Genomic DNA, 20,845 nt, shown 5'->3' with positions numbered 1-20,845 from the left:
ACGGTATACCTATCTCGCTATATTCTCTATCTCGGCCGACCTAGTGACACACAGCCAGTGATCGGATTTTCGGAGCGAACCGATCGAACAGCACTACCGTCACCATTACCACTCCTCTCTTCAACATCCTTAGAATATGGCTGAAGGTGTCATTAACCTTCGAGAGTTGTAACGAGTTGAAAGAATCACAGAAATGATCGATACTTATTTCACGATGCGCGGTCAAACTATCAACAAAGACCAATCAACTATTCTTAACACGAGGACATGACAAAGCTTTGATGTGAAAAACAAAGGAAAGAGGAAGCTCGAGAAAGAAAAGCGATAGAAACACTTACTTACAATACAAATTACAATTTTTAATTAAATTATTTATTTTTTTACATGTATTATTACCTCTAATAATAATGATCTAATATAAAAATATAATATAAAAAATATACAAAAATTAATTTAATATAATATAAAAAATATACAAAAATTATTAAGCAATCTTCAACGGAAGTTTCATCTTAATGAGTAACATCTTAATGAAAATAACGTTTTTAAATGCGACTCTCTTAAAAATAAGAGTAAAAAATAGGTACGGAGATAAGATCTAATTAATAGGTGCTCAGCTAAGCTTAAAGATTTTCTTCTGCATCATATCACACACATATTATCACGACAAAACTATCTGATAAGTGAATTGTCGAGATTTGGGGCATTTTTGAAAAGTGTACAGATGTGATTTGAGGCTAATATTAAAAACAGATTCTTTATTAAAATCTTGAATAAAAATTCTTGTCATAATTTATTGCAACATATTTTAATTTTCAAAATATAAATATAAAGCTAAATATGCTTAATAATTAATTTGTCTAAAATAATAATTAATTTGTCTAATAATAATCCAATTAATTTATCTAAAATTAAATAAAAAATTAGATTGGTATTCTGCTTGAATTTATAAAAATTTATTTAGAAATTATTATATATATATAGTATGTTCTCCTTAATTTTTTTCATCTTAAATTTAGTAAATTTAAAAAATCTACTTTTAATGTTTTATACACTTGCAAAGCATCCCATATGTGACAGCATGATAGAGTAATAGCGGATTTATAATCGATAAGCAAAGAGGCATCCACCGGCAGGATAGGTTCACTTACCTTTGCGAGGGACGATAAGAGTCTTCCTGTCGGAACATCGATGTTGGTCGGAAATCATTTCAACGCCCGGCGTCTTGAAAAACGTTTTGATCAGTTTCGAAATGTCCACGAGAAAATTCAAGTGAGAAATCACGCTTTGATATCTTCCCAGTGACTGCTTCCAAATCAAGAATTGCTTCTGCAAAACTCAATTTTTGAAAAACAAAACTTTCAAAAAGAAGTACATACACGCATACATTTTTAAATATTATTTTAATAGATATATATTGACGAAAAAATAATAAATTACTTTTAAAAATATATTAAATTTTATTAGTTATTTTATTAATTTATCTATGTATGATTTGTTATATGCAAAAATTTTGACGAATTATATTATAAATATATATATTGTTTTTAATAATATATGATATATAATTTATTTCGATTATTTTAATTGCATAAGTTGGGTAGATTTCGTACAATTTAGTGAGCTCCTGCTTTAGATTGTTCTTCATATAATTTCCACTTGAATGGAAATGAAAGCAATCCTTCTAAATAAAGCATAGTTTAGCTGTAACATGACACGATCAGAAACACACCCGGAAACTTCCTAATTAACGTGTTTAAATTTGGTAGCTGCTTGAAGTTTAATATGATTTGACGAGAGCAGTGACGCGTGTATCTCGTTGATTGCAGGTGTACTTTGTATAATCTCAGAATCAAATATGGTACTTTCTGACATCTTACAAACGATTTAATAACATTAATTATCAGAAATGATGTGTGCATTAAAATATAAAGTAAAATTTTATTTCTTTCTTTTATGAAATAAAATCTTATTAAAAATTGAATTCTTGTATATATCAATTATAAAATTAAAAGGAGAAAGAGAGAAAGATAACGTTTCTATTTACTAGTTAAGATTTAATGAGTATAAAAACCCTTCTCTTCAATTTACACATAACATGAAAATGTTCGATATTAAAATCTTCGATTTTAATTTTCTTAAAATTATTATTAAGTTAATAGAAATACATAATAGTGGCATAAACTTTATGTTTATGATTTTGAAATTATTCTCTGTAATCGTACAAATATACGAGAGCGAAGAGGATTAAAAAATGATTAAACTGCCAATTATTCAAATCTCAAGTTTATTGTGCGCTAATCGCGAACACGCATAGCGTTAAAGAATAATAAGCACTATATACGATACGGCGTGATTTCGGGACTTGCGCGTCGCAACTCCGCTTGAAAGTCCGTGTCTTAGGGGGTTCGCGGCAGAAAGATCCACGCGGCCGCCGCAATGGCCTGTAGCATCTCGTGACGAGTGTCAAACTCATCGGCATCATCGACAAGTACGAGCTCATTCTTGGAATTTTCAAGTGGGTCTAAAGATCAACTAAATCAATATCGAAGATGACATCAAAAGAACTATCATTGTGAGTAAAATGTAATTTTGTAATATAAAAAAAAAAACATTGCGCCTTGCGACATATTAATACGCATCTCTTAAATGCATATTTTTATTTTATATATATTTTATAATAGAGAGTACATATTGTCACATATTGCAAAAAGTCTCTTTTTCGTACCTGCATTTTTTAGAGCTTAATTTTTCAGAGCTTAATATTATTGAAGTAGATATTTTTTTTAAAGTAATCTTATAAAACAGATTTGATATTAAAATCATAAAGATTTTATTATTTTTGCGTGCATAAAATTAAAAATGAAATTGTTAAAATTATTAATTAATAAAAATTTATAATATATTTGAAACATATATAAAGCTATCAATAGTACATAGAGCTCTCAATTATATTAGACAAACTATCAAATATATATAGAATTTTCAATTTTTTTTTTATATGTTAATTTTTATAATAATTATATTTTGCCTATTTCATTGTGCCTTCTTATAAGAATCTTTAATTATACAATTTGAAATTATACAAAGAAATATATAACTAAAATATGTTGATACATAAATTGTTAAAAATAATTTTACATCATTATTAAATAATTATAATGCGTTTTTCAATATTATTAATGCGTATGTGTCTTAATTAAGATTATTTTAAAAATCGGGTAACGTATGAAGAAAAAATTATTTTCGAATAATACTCTATGTTGTATGGAAAACTATAGTATCGCTAATTGTTTTTTAGTCGCTTTTAATTCATTTAATATAATCATTATTTTATATTTTGTATTCACAAACGTTTTGAATCTTGAACGAATAAAAATCTCAATCGTTGTATGTCAAAGCCAGCGCTTCTGACGCATGAAACTCAAAGATGCTTCATCTTAAGCAATTATAAACGTATGCGTAGATCGCGGAACTTGTAAAAGCATCTGAATATTTCAAGAGCAGATTTCAAGGCAGCCATCACAGGAAATCTAATTATTCTTTGAACTTAATCAAATCATATTTAACAAGTTATTATTCATATAAACGTCGAACATCTAGACGCACATCTTTTTGTAAGTCATCCGATTGAAGTAATTAATATAGTGATATAATTACTTGATTATTTTATTTACAATTATTTTACATTGACGGTTGATTGAAGGATTAAAATTTATTGTCCCATGATTATTTTTTATGATAGGATTTCACCAATTTCGATGAAACAAAATGTGATCTATGTTCTACTGCTATCATTCAAAATTTCATATAGTTTAAACGGTCCAAAAATTAGAAGTAAAATGCGCATACACTCTCACAACACAGATTGTGATGTAACAAGGCGTAACGTTCTCTCGAAACAATGATACGAACCCTCGTCGATTATGGATATTGCTGAATCGGCGAATAACAAGAGGCACTTTCGTCCACTTTTCTTTTCCGCCGCGCCACAATTCCAGCCTCGCTTTATACCTTAAATCAAGTGATGCTCATCGTTTACTCCTTTTGCGACTTTATTACAGCATTTCGAGTCCTCTATGGTGAAAATTAAAAACGAACACAAAGTATCAAGTCATAACATTGTGAATCATAATTTCATAAAATGAATATAATTATATGATATGGTGAATAATTATATTATGAATTCAAATCTTTTTATACGCAAAATTTCGGAGTTATAAAATTACTGGAGTCTCTCTAATTTGTAAGATTCAATCTGATAAGATTTGTAAGACACTGCACTGAGAAAAAAATAATGTTGAATCAATAATATCAGTTTAATTCCGTGGAATTAATTTTATTAATTCAATAATATTATTAATCCAATCAATACATTCGGACGACGAATAAATACATATATAACTTATTCTCAGCGTGCATTTTTCTCAATGTGCTCTTTTTCTGTAAGATTTTTTATAAAGTGTCATACGTTTCTTGCTTAAAATTGTGCATATGTTGCAGTATCAAAATTTTTCTTTACATATTGCTTTGCAAAACATTTTGTAGAAAATTTTTCGGAAGATTTCGGAAGATCGCGCACAATAAGATTCCGCTACAATTAGCAGGCGAATATCTTCACATATGTGTTACGAACTGCAGCTTATCTGACTCCTGCACAGAGAAATATTTTGATCCCTGCATGAAAGTTCTGGCACGTGGACGATGCTATTTCGTGGTGGCTATGTCGAAAGGACGACAGGGAATGTGGACAATAGAGATGAGCGAGAGAAAGAGCATGCTCCACATAACTCCTTGTAATATCTTTGTAACATTAATGTCGTCATTATATCATGTTACATTATTCGAGAAGTTTTGAATATTGTGCGCATCTTTCAAGTTTTCGAGTGAAAATCGACGGATAACTCAGTGCACGATTTTTTTGAATGATTAAAAATAGATAAATAGATATAAGATGTATTGCTCTATTTAATTGTACATGGGATGATTTTTATTTGCATACAAATATAAAAGAATAGAAATATAATTTAAAAGTAAAAGATATTATACATATATAAATAGGAATAAATATGAATGCAAGTAATATATATTTGATTTATATCTCATTAGGTTATAAAAAATTGGAAATATTATGCAAATTTAAATTTTCTGTGAACTCTCATGTGAAAAATTTAAAAAATATTGCACGCAGTATATTAATTATGTAAAGGAATGTTCTCATATTACAACGGAGATATTATAAAAATTTGAAACTGAGGACGGGTATTAACTAGTTCTCTTTAGGATTAAAGTACATGCGTAATCGATATGGCTTGGGATGAATTTCTCTCGATAGGATAGAATATCAATTTAGAGGCGAATCGAGCAACTACGATGATCGATTTCATTTACACGATCGTAAAAATGCACTCATGCCCACTGAATACTTAATGAATTTCAATTATCGACATTTAAGACTCATTTACCTATAATACCTAGAATGCTGAATGTAATATTATCAATCTTTACTAAAATATATATTATATATTCCATTTACAATTTTTTAAATGTTATCATGTACGTGATATATCTTTCTAATCCGTCTACTTCAAATATTTTGTTTCAATTCGTTAATTTCAAATATTTAAAAAATTATATTTTCTGTCTATTTATTTTATTTGTTTGTATAGATCAAATACAAAAGAATAAAAATATAATTTAAAAGCAAAAGATGTAATACATATATAAATCGGAATAAATATGAATGCAAGTAATATACATTTGATTTATATCTCATTAGGTTGTAAAAAATTGGAAATACTATGCAATTCAACATAATTAACAATTATATTAAAAATTCGAATAAATATATATAATAATTTATTTTTTTACACAATCAAGTAAAAAAATGGGTTTTTAAAAACATTTTTTTTTTACTTTAATAAACTTCTAATTTGTTTAATTTAATTATCAATATGTATATATGTATAACATTATTATATTAATTAACAGAATTTTCTCTCTTGAAAATGCAAAAGTTTAATTGTCAGTAATATTTCCTTTAAATCAGGTAAATTAAATTTTTATTAAAATAGATCAATTAAATTTTTTTAATAAAATATGAAATTTATATCTTTTGGGAGGAGGAGTAACCGATCAATTATGTACAGGAGAATATAAGCGACTTTTAATATAATTCCATGCTTCATAAATGCAACATTCAAATTCAATCTGTTTTGCGCGATATCGTTTAATTCTGTGTGAAGATTCTACATAAATTCCATGTAAAGGTAATAATATTACAAGTCTCATCATCGATAAAGTAACAAATATATCTGTGAATTATGTGCGTAGCTTCGTCGTTCTCGTGTCACTCACTGTGTGCAAGTATCGTTTTTACGCATTTGAAATCAAAGCAATATCGAATTTTACGTCGTCGTCGTCCAGATCGTTGGAATCGATGTTGATGATCAACAGCAGGATACCTAGGGCTACCGTGAACGATATTGTCTCGAAGAACATCACTATGGTCCTCGAGAATCTATTGATGAATTACGAAAATAGTCAACTGCCTACGCATGATAAAGGTAAAATAAATTGGGAGAGATGTGTGTGCGAAATTTTTTCTATAATAATATACAATTGCAATTTTCGGTAATTCTTTTTCCTCATCCGAAACTTATTAAAATAATGCATATAAATAATCAGACAAAATGTCATATTTTTTTCTTTAGATGCAGAACATTTGTTTAAAAAAATATACATGTAAAAAAAACTTTTTCAAATACAAATTTACATTTATATTATTTTTTGCTGTTTTTTTTGTTAATAGATGTACCTTTTGGAAATTTATTATATATAATATATATTATTATTTATAATTATTAATATTTTTAATATATTTATAATATATTTATATTATATAATATATTTTATCTTCTTCGTTAATATTTAAATTTAAAAGATGTATTTTTTTAAAGAATTGAGTAAATAATACGAAATAGAATACAAGTATATGCATACAGTCAATATTGATATTAATATTACAATGTGACAAATGATGTTGTATTGCGGTTATTGAAACATTGAAATTGCATTTGTGCATTATGTTCGATACTTGCGCTAATTGCAGAGTCTATTACGGAAAATATTGGAGGATAATTAAATTTCCAAGAATTCAGGGAGATAAAATTTTATTCCTAATTAATAATCTGAATAGAATTATTTATAATTATGATAGTATTATTGTTCTTTTTAAAAAGCTATTATTCTAAATTTTCTTTAAAATGCTGATATTGACATTTTAGAAATTATGAATGTATATTAAAGTTTTAATATTAGTTATATCATATATTTTTTCAGGCATGCCCACAGTGGTAAAAACAAATATCCTAATTAGGAGTATGGGTCCAGTGTCCGAGCTCGATATGGTAAGTTGCGGATTTTTTTATTAGGAAAGATAGATTGCATTAAAGTTTTTTAAATGTCTTTTTTTGCGTTTACATAAAATAATATAAATATGTTGTATTCCGTAAAATATTTGTATAATTATGTATTAAAAGTTGAAGATCAATTATTTACTACAACTAATGATCGTTAGATAATAATCATTATTTTACATTCTTTTTCATTATTAATTTTAGATAGTATTAATTTTTAACAAAATTAAAATGTTAACATCATTAATGTTAATAACATAAAACACATTAAAATTAAAAATCTATGAGATATGCAACATACACACATATTTGAGAGATCATATAAATTTATTATAAAAATTAGATTATATAGTAATATTTTCTTTAATCAGTCATTTATTGTAACATGCATTCCATACTTTCTAATAGATAAATTCCTATCCGATAGCGAATCTAATCGTATTGAAAATTATTCCGCCAGGATTATTCGATGGATTGCTATTTTCGACAATCATGGCGCGATTCGCGTTTGAGTTTTCTGGGTCCAATCAAATCTCTCAGCCTCAGCATCAAAATGCTCGAGAGAATCTGGCGACCTGATACTTACTTTTACAATGGCAAGCATAGTTACGTACATACGATCACCGTACCGAACAAATTGTTAAGGATCTCCCAGGACGGCGATATATTGTATTCCATGAGGTCTGTCTGCTTGTGAATGTACACATTAAATATTAAATCGCGTGATTTTGTTAATTCTAATTAGATATTTTCGAATTTTTTTGCGTTATTGCATCAACAGATAGAAAAATTTAATTATAAACTTGATATATATATATATATATATATATATATATATATTTTTTTTTTTCACAAGAAAATCGTAGTAATAATTTTTTGCTCTCAAAGTAATTATAATAGGTAAATTAAATTTGTATAAATAAATTTTAAAAAAGCCATCATTCATATTATATGACAAGAAGATAATAATATAAAATTAAAAAGAGAAAGATCATACATGTAAATTTCTAAATATTGATATCTCTTAATTTTATATAATGCGAAATTGCACAAATTGTTATATATTAATGTCGCAAAATTTTTTTAAAAATCCGCTTTTTTAGTAGTTTAAAGTATTGTCTTGTGCAGACTTACTATCAAGGCTAAATGTCCTATGGAGTTGAGAAATTTTCCTATGGATCGGCAATTTTGTCCATTGATAATGGGAAGCTGTACGTATTAATTTTTCAAACAAAATAACTATTTAGTATCTTAGGAAAAATGTGGAAAATATAAAAAATTTTAATTATATAGAATAAAATAAATTATTAGACAATCTTTTTCTTGATCGATAATATTGCGGCTTTTCCTTTTAATTTTTTAAGTTACAATTTATAAATGCTTGGCTAACACAAAATATTTTTATGCATTATCACTAAATTGAATTTGAACTTGATAGAAACGTAATAAAAAACTAGGAAAGATAACACTTTACTCATATTTTATCGCACGTCTCATATTATGTTGCTTCATAATGTCCATTCATATTAGCTTTCGATGAGCATTCGAAATCGTCTACGCTGAAGTTATGATTGCAATAAATTCGATATTCCTTTACATTTCGGTTTTACAGTGCCTCTGGTGGTTCCACTTTCTGTCACAACAGCTGGCACCGAGGACCATCATGCGATGTAATATCAGAATTTATTATCATAAGAGAGCGTCGAACTTTTTTAAATCGAGAGCCGTGATTTAAAATATTGATATTCAGATAGCGAAGAAATTTTTGAATCAAATGTTATACAAGAATATATATTAGTCAAGAATTAGTCAAGAAATATATCTTTTTGGATGTTTGAGATTGATATATATTTAAATATAAAATACCATATATTTGATACACTAATTATTATTAAATTGTTTGTTTATTAAATATTTAAGCCAAATTAAATGAAATATTGTAATGAAATATTTTTATATAATGATATTATTTAAATATTATTAAATTATAATGATATTATTTAAATATTATTAAAATAAATATGAATCTCTTTGATTTTTCTTATATATTTCTATATATTTCATTGAAACAATTTTCTTTAATTAAGAGGAAGGTTTGAAAGATCACAATTAATTGCATTGCTAAAAATAAATTTTAAAATAAGATGTTTTGCCAATAAATATTATATCGAATACTATAATGTTTAAGTTAAAGGATCTTTCATTGGTTTTTCTCTATGTATTCGTTTACATTTCTTGCGTAATAATAAATATTACTCATGTATTTATTAGATGCGTACACATCGGGACAACTAGTTTACGAATGGCAAGAAGGGCAAGAAGGGAAAGAAGGTTCATCGGTTAATTTTGTACCTGGAATGGCGCTTTCGCAATTCGATTTAATGGGCTCGCCATATAGAAATCTCACATTTGTTCGTCGCGAGGGCGAGTTTTCGGTGTTGCAAGTATCTTTCAATTTGCAGCGACATACCGGATACTTTCTTATACAAGTAAGCATGCGTAAATTATAAGTGATTACCATAAAAAAAATGTTTACTTATAACAATAATTTGTCTTTTTGTTCCACATCAATTAATAAAATATATATAAATAAATAAAAAGATTTTATATATGGACAGGTTTATGTACCATGTGTTTTGATAGTTGTATTGAGTTGGGTATCTTTTTGGATTCATCGTGAGGCAACAAGTGATCGAGTAGGTTTAGGTATGTTCTTTAAAATGAATCTTTGAAACTTTTTTTCTTTTCAATTTCTAGCGATTTATATATATTTATTTCAAGTTTATTTTGATATTGTTTAAAATATATTTATTTATATATATTTATATATTTATTTATATATATTTATATATAATACAAAGTTAAAAATTGTCAAAAGTTATATTAATCAATTCAATCATGTCTTATGTAAGTTTCTATAAGATCTTTTAACTTTCTTTCAATGCAGAAATATAAATATGACTTATATATTTGATATGATTATTTTTGATTCACATTTCATTTCCATAATCTTTTGCTTATTATAAAGAAAATTGTAAGTTTGTTTTTATTATTTTTACTATTTTTTTTATCTTCTTCTCTCTTCCTCCTTTTATAGATTTTGAAAATTTCATAGGTTTTAAATATACTATATTTACAATATCCAAATTTTCGTAGATAATACTGTATTATAAATTTTACAGGTATCACTACCGTCTTGACGCTATCAACGATAAGCCTCGATTCTAGGACAGATTTGCCGAAAGTTAGATATGCTACCGCTTTAGATTGGTTTCTCTTAATGAGTTTCGGTTATTGCATCGCTACTCTTCTAGAATTTGCTGGTGTTCATTATTTCACGAAGGTGATGAATATTGTACAATTTCGATATTTCAAACATCTGATTGTATTCCAATAAAAAGGAGAATATATGTATACTAAATTTTCAATTATGATAAAAAAAAATTAAATATTTTGAAAATTAAATATTATGAAAGTATTTATATAACAATTATAAAATTAATAATAAAATAATATAAAATCATTAAGATAGAATATTTTACATATTTTATATTTTATGTATATTTTATATCACAATATTTTATATATATATATATATATATATATATATAATCTATTTTAATATTTTTTTTGTATAGAATTTTTGTATAGAATAATATTTTTTTTGTATAGAACACTGAAAAAAATTGATTTTTATAAAAAAATCTACATATATATTTGCCTTGTAAATATAAATACGTTTTATGTAAATATTGCTTTATATAAAAAGATTATATTAACTTAATGCATGTAATTTATTAATTTGCAGATTGGTAGCGGCGAGATTCCGTTGGATGATGAAGAATGGGAAGATTGGGAAGGCATTACGAATGAAGAATTCGAGGATACATTTGGCACAATCATTTCTTGCAGTCCTCAGACTGATCATCCGGAAATCGGTGACACGAGTACCAGAAGACGTGGGTCTCTTATATCTACAATATATAGCGTAAGTTGGAAATATCAATAAAAATTATTATATTTCTTTGAAACACGGTAATAGCGGTGGCAGTGACAGTGACGATTAAATATTTGACAAGTAAAAAGTTAAAGAATTACTTAAAGAATTGTTATTGCAATAACTTTTTTTTCTTATATATATAATATTTTTTTTCTTGGATGCGTCCTATCTAGTTCTTTCTATTATGTTACATAATAGAAAGAATTAGATAGGACGCATTTTGTAATGTTCTATTAATATATTCGAATTTTGCTTTCGGCAGGATGGAGTCACTTATAAAGATTCCTGTCGATCTATCACAGTCGCCGTTTCTTCAAAGCCGTCGACGATGGAAAGACAGACACAAACTGAGCTTATTTTACCATTATGGCGACAATTTCTTTATTGTTTAGCAGGAGATGATGCTTTCAGGTATACATTATTGCTTGTGCAGAAAAATATGTTCGTATTTTGAATTATTTATAATAATAAATTATTTGAATTATTTATAAATGAATCATTTATAATGATTTGAATGATTTATAAAGGCTTGCAGGAAAATTGCTCTATATATAATTAGATACATATATTATTATAAATAGTTAACAGTGTATTTATATTATTTGTATTATTTGTATTAATATATACATAAATATATATTCATAATAAACATAAGATATATTAATATTAAATATGTTAATATAATTAATATTAAATGTTACAGACGCCGTCGACAACGAGAAGTAACCAGTAGCTATCGAAAATGCGGTGATCGTATATCGAGACACATAAATAGTGTGTCTTACATCGACAGAGTTGCGCGAATAGTCTTTCCCGCTTCTTTTGGCCTACTTAACGTTTGCTACTGGGTAGTTTACGTTACTTATCAAGAGGAATTTAAATGGCAAGACCCACCGATTGGATCGATAGCACCAATCTCTCACTAACGAAATTTGGACAAACATCAATGAAGCATAAATAATACGTATGTATATGTATATACATACATATACATACATACATTACGAATCGGAGAAATCATAATGTAGTAGAATATTCTAACTTTTGTTCATAAATTGAATTTCTTAAATTAAATTAATATAATGGATTGATATATTATATATTATATTCAATTAACATATTATATATTTCTATAATATGCATCACATTGATATATGTAAATTGTTAACATCGATATTTGTAGTGCTTTTATATTCGTTGAATAACAAGCTTCGTCGAATGTATTGATTGACTGCTACTGCAAGGAACTTTTGGGACACGAGAAATAGTCCATCTTCGATAGCCAATCAGTACGTCTAACAAACTGTTATACATACATACAATCAATGTAAAGCCACAGTCCACAGCATCTATATTATGGCTGCGGTCAAAGAGACAATAGTTGTGTTCAGCAGAAGCTGCTTTACAACGGCTGTAAAATTCGTGAGCCTGGTATATACTCTTAATTTTAGCTCTTAATTTTACTCTGAATCTAAGAGTACATACACCAATCAGATTCACGAATTTTACAACAGTTGCAAAGCAGCTTTTCCTGCTGAACGCAGCCGCTGAAGATGCTTTGAAGCGTTTGATTGACTAATCAGGTTAAAGGCCGGTATTTATAGTCCGATCTTATATTTAAGATTGTCTTAAGTCTGGTCCGAGGTTCACTTAAGACCTTATTCAACCAATCAAATAGCTGCATTTCAAGCTCGAACTTAAGACGATCTCAAATATAAGATCGGACTATGAATACCGGCCAAAGAAATCCTTACTCCTTTTATCCTGAGTGATTAATCAAACGCTCCAAATATGTATAGTATATGCCTATATATATAGTATAGATATGTTGTGTCCTGTGTGCCAGCCTTTCTGGCCTTTCTCTATACTTCTTCTTTTAACAAGTTGGCAAGTCTGATTTCATAACATCGTATTTGTGTATGTGAATAAATAATAAGATTCTTAAAAGTTACTCTTTCGAATAGTTGTAAAAGATAGAAATGAAAATTTTTTCGAAGTATGTTCTATAAAAGGATTAAAAATTTTTTCTTATTCTTTTACAAAAATAAAATATAAAAAAATGTATTAAAAGTAAAAAGTAATTATTTGGAAAGATGATTTAATTAGTGACGACAAAAAAATTTTATTATTATTAATTAAATTTTGTTAACATTAAAACTCTAATATACTAAAAATTATGCAAAATATATATGAGTGTGTATTTGAAAGTTAACGCATATATGAAAATCTTGTTCTTAATTAATATAATTTATTTATTTAACAGTTATATTTTTCAATATAATGTTTTTTTGTTATAGTGTCAAAAATAAGAAGAAATCAAATCATTTTAATGTAAAGTTTAATGTGCAATAATCAAAAGATGGAAGATAATGGCAAAGTAGTTTGTAATGAAGCATTGGAAGAAATTGACGAGGATATTGTGAAAGTCGAGTTGAAATGTGAACAAAATTTTGATACTGAAACTCTAACAGTTGATTTGACTTCTCCGATAGAGGAATATACTACTGTTTTGCCAAAACATAGAGAGAGACGCAGCAAAAAGTCATTACATCTCACAAAGTTGCAATCTTCAACATCAAAACTAAATTATTCCACAACAGATTTAAAATTGCGGAAAGACCGTTTCCGCCCTATACGACCAAAACCTTTACCACCTGGTGCTCCATTAAGACATAAATCATTTGGAATACCATCTATGCTGAATATGCTTACTTTAACATCAAATGTGACTGTGCCAAGTAAGAATAAAATTTTGGATAATTCCAACAAAATAAATCATTGCATTAGAACAGATAATAGTGATACTGGAAATATTATGCCAACAATTAAGGAATGCAAAATTAATAAAAATATAAATGCAAATTTGAATGCTATGACTAATGGTAAAAGCTTGTGTACTAAGATAACATCTATATCTCATAAGAATAGTATCGAATTATTTTTTGCAAGTATGGCACAGACTGTATTGAATTTGCCTAGAGAAGTACAAGCAGATATTAAAATGCAGATCTGTAAAATTGTTACTATGGCAGAAGTAAAATATTCTGGATTGTAGATCAAAGGCTGATTAAATTTTGAAAACTGACAATCTGTTGTTATCAAGTTGGAATTTGTGCAGTTTTTTTATTATATGTCATTTTATGTAGAAAATAAATATATAATTTGGAAAAATGATATAATAATATTGATATTATATATATATATATATATATATATATATATATATATATATATATATGTGAAAAGTTGATATAAGTCATATATATATAGCATTTTCTTTAAGTTATTATATCTTGAATAAAATTTAAAGGACATATTTATGATATTTTTTTCTTATTGTAAACTTCTTTTCTGAAATACTTGACATATAATTAAAAATTACTGTCATATATATATATATGAAACTTAATGAACTCTTTATTCTAAATCTTAAAAATCCTTTTTCTTTTAATATTATATATAAGAAATATTAAATACAAATATTCTTTTAAAATCATAAATCATGGTTTATTTTAATAAGAAACAAAGGGGAAGAATATTCATGGATAGAAAGAGCACTCATCCTAAATTAAAATGCTCTTACATTTTAGATCTTGATTGTAATTTGCATTATGTATTATAAAATTGATATTAAAAATGTAGCGAACTATCTATATATATCGAAAAAGGAACAAAAAATACAAGTTTTATTACAACTGTACATATAATCGAAAATTGTATTAGTTCATACAATTTTTTATGACAATCTATTAGTTTTTTGAATATAGAATTAGCTTAATAGGAACTAATATGTGCATAAATAAAAAATTTGTTTATGAAAGCAGTATATAGTTTTGTAAAAAGATGCTCTATAATTAAATATAACATTTATGTAGCAACATTGTAAACAAGAATATATTACAAAGAAGTTAATTTATTTAAAATGCTATTTGCATACCCAACACAATATCCCTTTAAAAATTTATATTTATGTTCATTAATTTTTATTGTATTATTAAATAATATATATATATATATATATATATATATATATATATATATATATTAAACAAAAGAGTAATAATAAGTAGCTTCTGCTTTCAACAGAAAAAGCTACTTTGCAATTCTGATTAATGTATGTTCTTAGATTCAGCCAAAATTAGGAACATATGCCTATTAGATTCACGAATTTTACAACAGTAAAGCAGCTTTTTCTACTGAACGCAGCCACTAACATACTTATGTATTTGTAAGATTTATAGTATAAATTAATTTGTTGTAATCTTATGAAAATATATGATAAGGGGAAGATAAGTATATCTATAAAATAAAAAAGAATATGTGAGCTTCTAAAAAATTAAAATGATTAACTTTAGTTTTTGTATATTTAATTTTAGTATCAGTGCATATGATTAATATTATGGTACTAAAATATAAAGTAAAATTGTTTATTGGTTGAGTTTTAAAGCTCATATATGTCTCAAAAAATGATGAGTTTACATTTGTGCTTAGAACTTTTAAAATAAGTTTAAGTATTAAAATAACAAAGTAAAATGCTATTTCTCACAGCCACGAATTCTTTTAACAAAGAAAAGAAAATGCTATATTGATAATTATTATACTGTGAAATTTTACATTATATGTATATCATTTGTTATACAGAGGAGAATTTTAAAATAAATAAAACATTAATTGCTTTCTTATAAAATTAAATTATAGGATATATAAATAGTAGACTAAGATGATTTGTGTTTGAAAATAAATCTAAAAATCATTTTAAATTGTGATCTTATTTAACCCACAAACACGTTGGATGAGTACAACCACGTTCATAATTATATACATAAATATAAATTAGATAAAATAATCGATGTTTTTCTTTTTTCCTTCTTTTGTTTGATATAAAATTACTGAAAAAATTATTTATTAACATAATGCATTAAGAATGACAATTGTGCACTAAACTGTTAATAAATTATTCATTTCAACCGAGTTTAAATTGCGCACTTTTTTTCACGTTTATTACAGATATATCGAGACAAGTGCATTGAAGATAACATATTCATTTGTATAATGCACATAATACAAACTAACAATCTCAATATATAATGACGATTATCTAAATGACTCGTGCACATACAATATATTATATATAATTGCAGTGTACCATTAATATCTATTGAAGTATAAAAGCGTGACGCCATATTTTTGTATTTTTATTTCTGCCGTTATGTGATCTATAGAGTATGTATATCTTGAATCTAATGATTACGAGTGCTACATCTACTTAGAGTAAATTTCAAAATGTATTTGAATTTTTTCTATATAATATTCAATTGCATAAAAAAATTATTTATATAAATAAAATGAATAACATTAAGACATAATAAATACATGGTAAATTTATATTTACTTTGATAAACGCATTTGTGCTCTCCTAACGAGTCTGTGTCCTTGCAAAAGCATAATATTAACTGCTTATATTATGAATTAAATGTGAAATGCGAAAATATTTATCTATATTGGTGTGAGATAAATTGGAGATACGCAATTCAATGATGAAAATATTTTAAATACACGAAAAATAACGTATATAAATTCAAAGATAAATATCATGAAATTTCTCCTCGTTATTACTGTCTCATATGGTATCTCATGGTTGTAATTTTTCTTTTTTTTAAATATGTTTAATTTTATATGTTTTATAAGGAAATGCAGTAACGATAAAGATAAAAGACACTAAAGGCGCAAAAGCCTCATTTTTTCTTCGATATTGAAGACGCAAAAGCATTGTATGATAATTATTCATTCTTCTTTTTCGGCCTTTTCAACGTCTTGTTTCTCTTCACCTTCTGCAGGTTCACCACCTTCAAATTTTGGGCCTGGTGTTTCATCGCCTTCCAAAACGATTTCCTCTGGATCAGGTGCACGTGGTAAGAAATCTTCATCTGGATACATAGACTCAAAAATACTCTTGGCCTAGTAATAAAAAAAAGAATATTTAATACAATTTAAAATAAGTGAATATATTATATTATTATATTACACTGTACGAGATTTTATTCTTAGCAGATTATTATACCTGATTCACAGCAAAGTCAAAATCGAGTTCAAGATCTGGCCCAGAACATAAGTGTATGTTACTCGGCGCAGAGTTGCTTAATTTAATATCGCTTGCAGGTAAATTCAAATATAAGGACCATAATACTTGAGGTAGCGGATATTCTAGCGGACTTTCTTCCTTTTCTTGTTGGTCAATCTAATATAATTATTAAAAAGAAACCGATTAAATCATATCATAGTCTTATTTTTAATAAGTAAATAAAACACACACATGTGTGTGTGTGTATATATGTATAAATTTTTTTATTACCTGAAGATGTCGTTTATCAGGAGAGACCGTCTGGGTATGAGAATCAGATAAATTACGTACAGCATTGGTGGAATAAAGTGGTTCAGCTCTTAGGAATTTATTCACGACATATGCCAAATCTTCCTTTGCATTCTTAGTACGTTTACATGTCATATGAACCATGACTAGGAAAAAGAAAGAAAAAACATGATACCAACACAAAGCAATTCTAAAATGTATTCACATTAATTTTATACATACATAATCCTTGAGGGCAAGCATTGGTGGATGGTCCCAATTCAATTAGCGTAACAGGTTCTTGGCCTTGTTCTTCTGGCGGATAGTACAAAAGAGTTAGACTTTCTTTTTCGCCTTGCATAATTGACCTGCAAAAAACAAATAACATTAATAAAATGTATTATGTGCGTGTATATATATATGTGTAATATTATACATAATTATCTTTTAAACTGTATAAAAATTCGCTCTTAAACTGTATAAAATGTAGGAAATACCTATCAGTGACAAAAATTCCGCGTGATATTTGATTTTCTCCCTCGGAGGCTACAATCTCCGGTGGCAAGTGTCCTTGCCCTACAACTAAATGCTCTAAAGCTAATCGCTGTTTCCCAGTAATAATAGCTTTGCATTTATCCTCATTAACTACCACACCATCTAATTGTCTTTTCAAACAATAAACTCCACCAAAAACTGCACATAGTCTAAAATAATACAGGAAAAAATTATTTTTACAACACTATAATTAATTATTAGTAAAAAAAGTTTGACATCTTCATAAAATGTACCTGCAAAAGCACTGAGGCAGCTCTCCACTTCCATACATAGGCCATAAAAAGGGTGTATTTCCATAACGCCCAAGACTATTGAGAAAATGTTTCGTACGATTAACACCATCTCTACATGATGTTTTATCCGTTGCCATTGCAATAGCTTGTACAACATAATGCTGTACTATAGGTGTAAGATTTTTCGTATTAAGATATTCTAAGAATGTTTTATCACGGAAACCTAAAAAGTAAATGAGATAGATTATAGATCCAGATTAAACCAGAAATGAAATAAGTCAAGAAACTACTTAATATCTTCATACATACCATCAAACTCTGGACTATCGGCTCCTTGTTCCATGCAAGATGTCAAAAGTTGCATCAACATTCTCTTCTCCACTACGCTAACAGTTTTATTCGCAAATACATCGGCTCGAGAGCAAGGGACTTGCGTAAGTTTACCATCCATATAAGTGGCAACTCTAGAAACTGCACGAAATTCGGCATAACGTGCAATGTTGCTAGAAATTAATAGTTCTACTAATTCGCCACGGGCAAATAGTAGCTGTAATAAAAATATATTAAATATTGAAAATAAATATATATATATATTTTCTTGTTTTGTTACACATGTATAACAATTTTACTTTAGGTGCCAGATCAATATTAAATCTTCTGTATTCTTTTTTTATACGATCTATGCTCCATTGTTTCACATTTTCCTTCTTGTCAGCCTTGTCCTGATCAGTCTTTTCCGCGCTTTCGGCTGCGGCGCTATCTCCAGAACTCTCAGTCTGAGTATCTTTCCAGGAAACATCAGGTAAATCTGCATCACTATGCAGAAATAAAAAGAAAACTTTAATTGAATTAATTTAATTTAAAAATCATCAAGCAATTAATGTAATTATATGTTCACTTCTTACTTGGAAATATACCAAGTTTCTCCGATATTCTCAACTGTAGAATATTGATCACTAGCCTTTAAAAATTTTTCACCCTCTTCTAAATCAACATTTATATTTCTAGTGTTATTCTTAGCTGTTTTTAAATCTTCTATCCATTTTTGTAAGCCATCAAAGTTAAATGTAGCCCAAAGACCTCCATAATATTCGTTGCTAAATTAAAAAATAATACTTGGTTAGTATATAGCTTTTGCAATGTTTATCTTTCGTATTATCTTAGTTATAAAATAACTTATAATTAACACCATTCCAAGAAATGTATATAGATCTCTTTATCTTTGGCAATAAAATGATAAAAATTCAAGATAAAAGAGAGATCATGATTTTTTCTTTTTTCAAATATATGAATAAAATTACTTTATCTTTTCTATATTTAATTTTTTAGGTATACTTACATATTAATAAATAAATATATATGTATAGTATATGTATATATATATATATATATATATATATATATATAATATATTTTTTTTTCTTTTATATTTTAAAAAAATATTTAATATTTAATTATAAAATTATAACAGCAATTAATGATATATTAATAGCATAATTCTTTCATAATTTTGACATTTTCTAGTATTTAATGAGACAATGAATATATTAATCGTCTTTTTACAATTACATATATTGAGTATATATAAATTGATAATAATTAACGATGCAGGAGGAGATAGAAAAAAATAAGTGCCGGCCGGGCATTACCTGTCCAGGTGCAGAACCTTTTTGCCGATTCTGCTTGCTGCCGCGGCGACGATGGACTCGGTCATACCTGTCGGGAATCATGATAGCGAAAGTTGATTATTGACGAAAAAAATTCGTTTCCTGGCGAATACGGGCCGATTCATTTTTTTCTCGTATTGATAAAAATCAATACCTGTTCCTACGACGACCACATCGTATTCGGTCGGCAAGTCGTCCTCCATGGCTGTCCTCCCCGCAGCTGTCTCGGAGTCGATCGAATTCACGGGCGATAAATCGGATGTAAAAGATATAAATTCGACGATACTAGTGCGACAGACGTGGGCCGATCAATTCATCTTCCTCGGCGATCGCGATACCAAAAAATTCCCGCAAAAGAGGCCCCACCCTGCACACAAACTTTCACTCGCTCGCAACTCACGGGCTTTCACCCCTTTTTGTTCCAAGTTTGACAGAACGGTGCGATACTACGCCAGGCAATGACAGGGAGAACGGGGTCGTGGGAGGGGGAGGGGGAGAGGGAGAAAGATCGTTAATTCGCCGTCTCGCTCATGCCAGCTGTCGCGGACACATTGACGTTAGATGCCCGTTTTCATCAACACGATTTATTTTCGCGACATAGATTCGCTACTTCGTTCTTGTCT

At 27.6% G+C, this 20,845-nt stretch overlaps 3 protein-coding genes across 4 annotated transcripts; 2 read left to right on the top strand and 1 right to left on the bottom strand.

Moving 5' to 3' along the window:
• The first annotated feature begins 2,427 nt into the window (after positions 1–2,427).
• LOC105256005 (gamma-aminobutyric acid receptor alpha-like) lies at positions 2,428–12,371 on the top strand. Its single transcript, XM_011265615.3, has 11 exons — positions 2,428–2,575; positions 6,334–6,566; positions 7,342–7,409; positions 7,879–8,099; positions 8,547–8,629; positions 9,690–9,907; positions 10,037–10,124; positions 10,601–10,761; positions 11,227–11,406; positions 11,681–11,829; positions 12,122–12,371. Exons 1-11 carry the CDS (start codon positions 2,553–2,555, stop codon positions 12,342–12,344), a joined length of 1,647 nt encoding a protein of 548 aa, XP_011263917.2. The 5' UTR covers positions 2,428–2,552; the 3' UTR covers positions 12,345–12,371.
• An 869-nt stretch (positions 12,372–13,240) lies between these two features.
• LOC105255953 lies at positions 13,241–14,559 on the top strand. 2 transcript variants are annotated; one of them, XM_011265540.3, is made up of 2 exons: positions 13,241–13,414; positions 13,716–14,559. In XM_011265540.3, the coding sequence occupies exon 2, from the start codon at positions 13,760–13,762 to the stop codon at positions 14,471–14,473; it is 714 nt and encodes a 237-aa protein (XP_011263842.1). In that variant the 5' UTR covers positions 13,241–13,414; positions 13,716–13,759; the 3' UTR covers positions 14,474–14,559. The 2 variants fall into 2 exon arrangements, with proteins under 2 accessions (XP_011263842.1, XP_011263850.1); XM_011265548.3 differs by having other exon boundaries at positions 13,242–13,335.
• A 1,831-nt stretch (positions 14,560–16,390) lies between these two features.
• LOC105255974 (rab proteins geranylgeranyltransferase component A 1) lies at positions 16,391–20,748 on the bottom strand. Its single transcript, XM_011265567.3, has 11 exons — positions 20,377–20,748; positions 20,205–20,271; positions 19,461–19,652; positions 19,185–19,371; positions 18,865–19,102; positions 18,556–18,778; positions 18,265–18,471; positions 18,011–18,135; positions 17,771–17,934; positions 17,480–17,656; positions 16,391–17,376 (listed from the first exon to the last, which is right to left on the bottom strand). The coding sequence occupies exons 1-11, from the start codon at positions 20,423–20,425 to the stop codon at positions 17,203–17,205; spliced, it is 1,803 nt and encodes a 600-aa protein (XP_011263869.1). The 5' UTR covers positions 20,426–20,748; the 3' UTR covers positions 16,391–17,202.
• Between the last annotated feature and the right edge of the window lie 97 nt (positions 20,749–20,845).

This window comes from Camponotus floridanus, unplaced genomic scaffold, assembly GCF_003227725.1.
Source record: "Camponotus floridanus strain SB8 unplaced genomic scaffold, Cflo_v7.5 scaffold9, whole genome shotgun sequence".
NCBI lineage: Eukaryota > Metazoa > Arthropoda > Insecta > Hymenoptera > Formicidae > Camponotus > Camponotus floridanus.
The sequence above is the reverse complement of the archived record's forward strand: the minus strand, read 5'-3'. Positions and strand labels throughout refer to the sequence as shown.

What these genes read in the sequence shown, in the direction of transcription:
- LOC105256005 (XM_011265615.3), top strand. Translation starts at nt 2,553, where the DNA reads ATGACATCAAAAGAACTATCATT. An exon ending in GATATATTGTATTCCATGAG is followed by an intron (nt 8,100 to 8,546) that starts GTCTGTCTGCTT and finishes TGTCTTGTGCAG; the next exon opens with ACTTACTATCAAGGCTAAAT. An exon ending in TCCATTGATAATGGGAAGCT is followed by an intron (nt 8,630 to 9,689) that starts GTACGTATTAAT and finishes TGTATTTATTAG; the next exon opens with ATGCGTACACATCGGGACAA.
- LOC105255953 (XM_011265540.3), top strand. Translation starts at nt 13,760, where the DNA reads ATGTGCAATAATCAAAAGATGGAAGATAATGGCAAAGTAGTTTGTAAT.
- LOC105255974 (XM_011265567.3), bottom strand. Translation starts at nt 20,425, where the DNA reads ATGGAGGACGACTTGCCGACCGAATACGATGTGGTCGTCGTAGGAACA. An exon ending in TGTGGTCGTCGTAGGAACAG is followed by an intron (nt 20,272 to 20,376) that starts GTATTGATTTTT and finishes GATTCCCGACAG; the next exon opens with GTATGACCGAGTCCATCGTC. An exon ending in ATATTGATCTGGCACCTAAA is followed by an intron (nt 19,103 to 19,184) that starts GTAAAATTGTTA and finishes TTTTTATTACAG; the next exon opens with CTACTATTTGCCCGTGGCGA.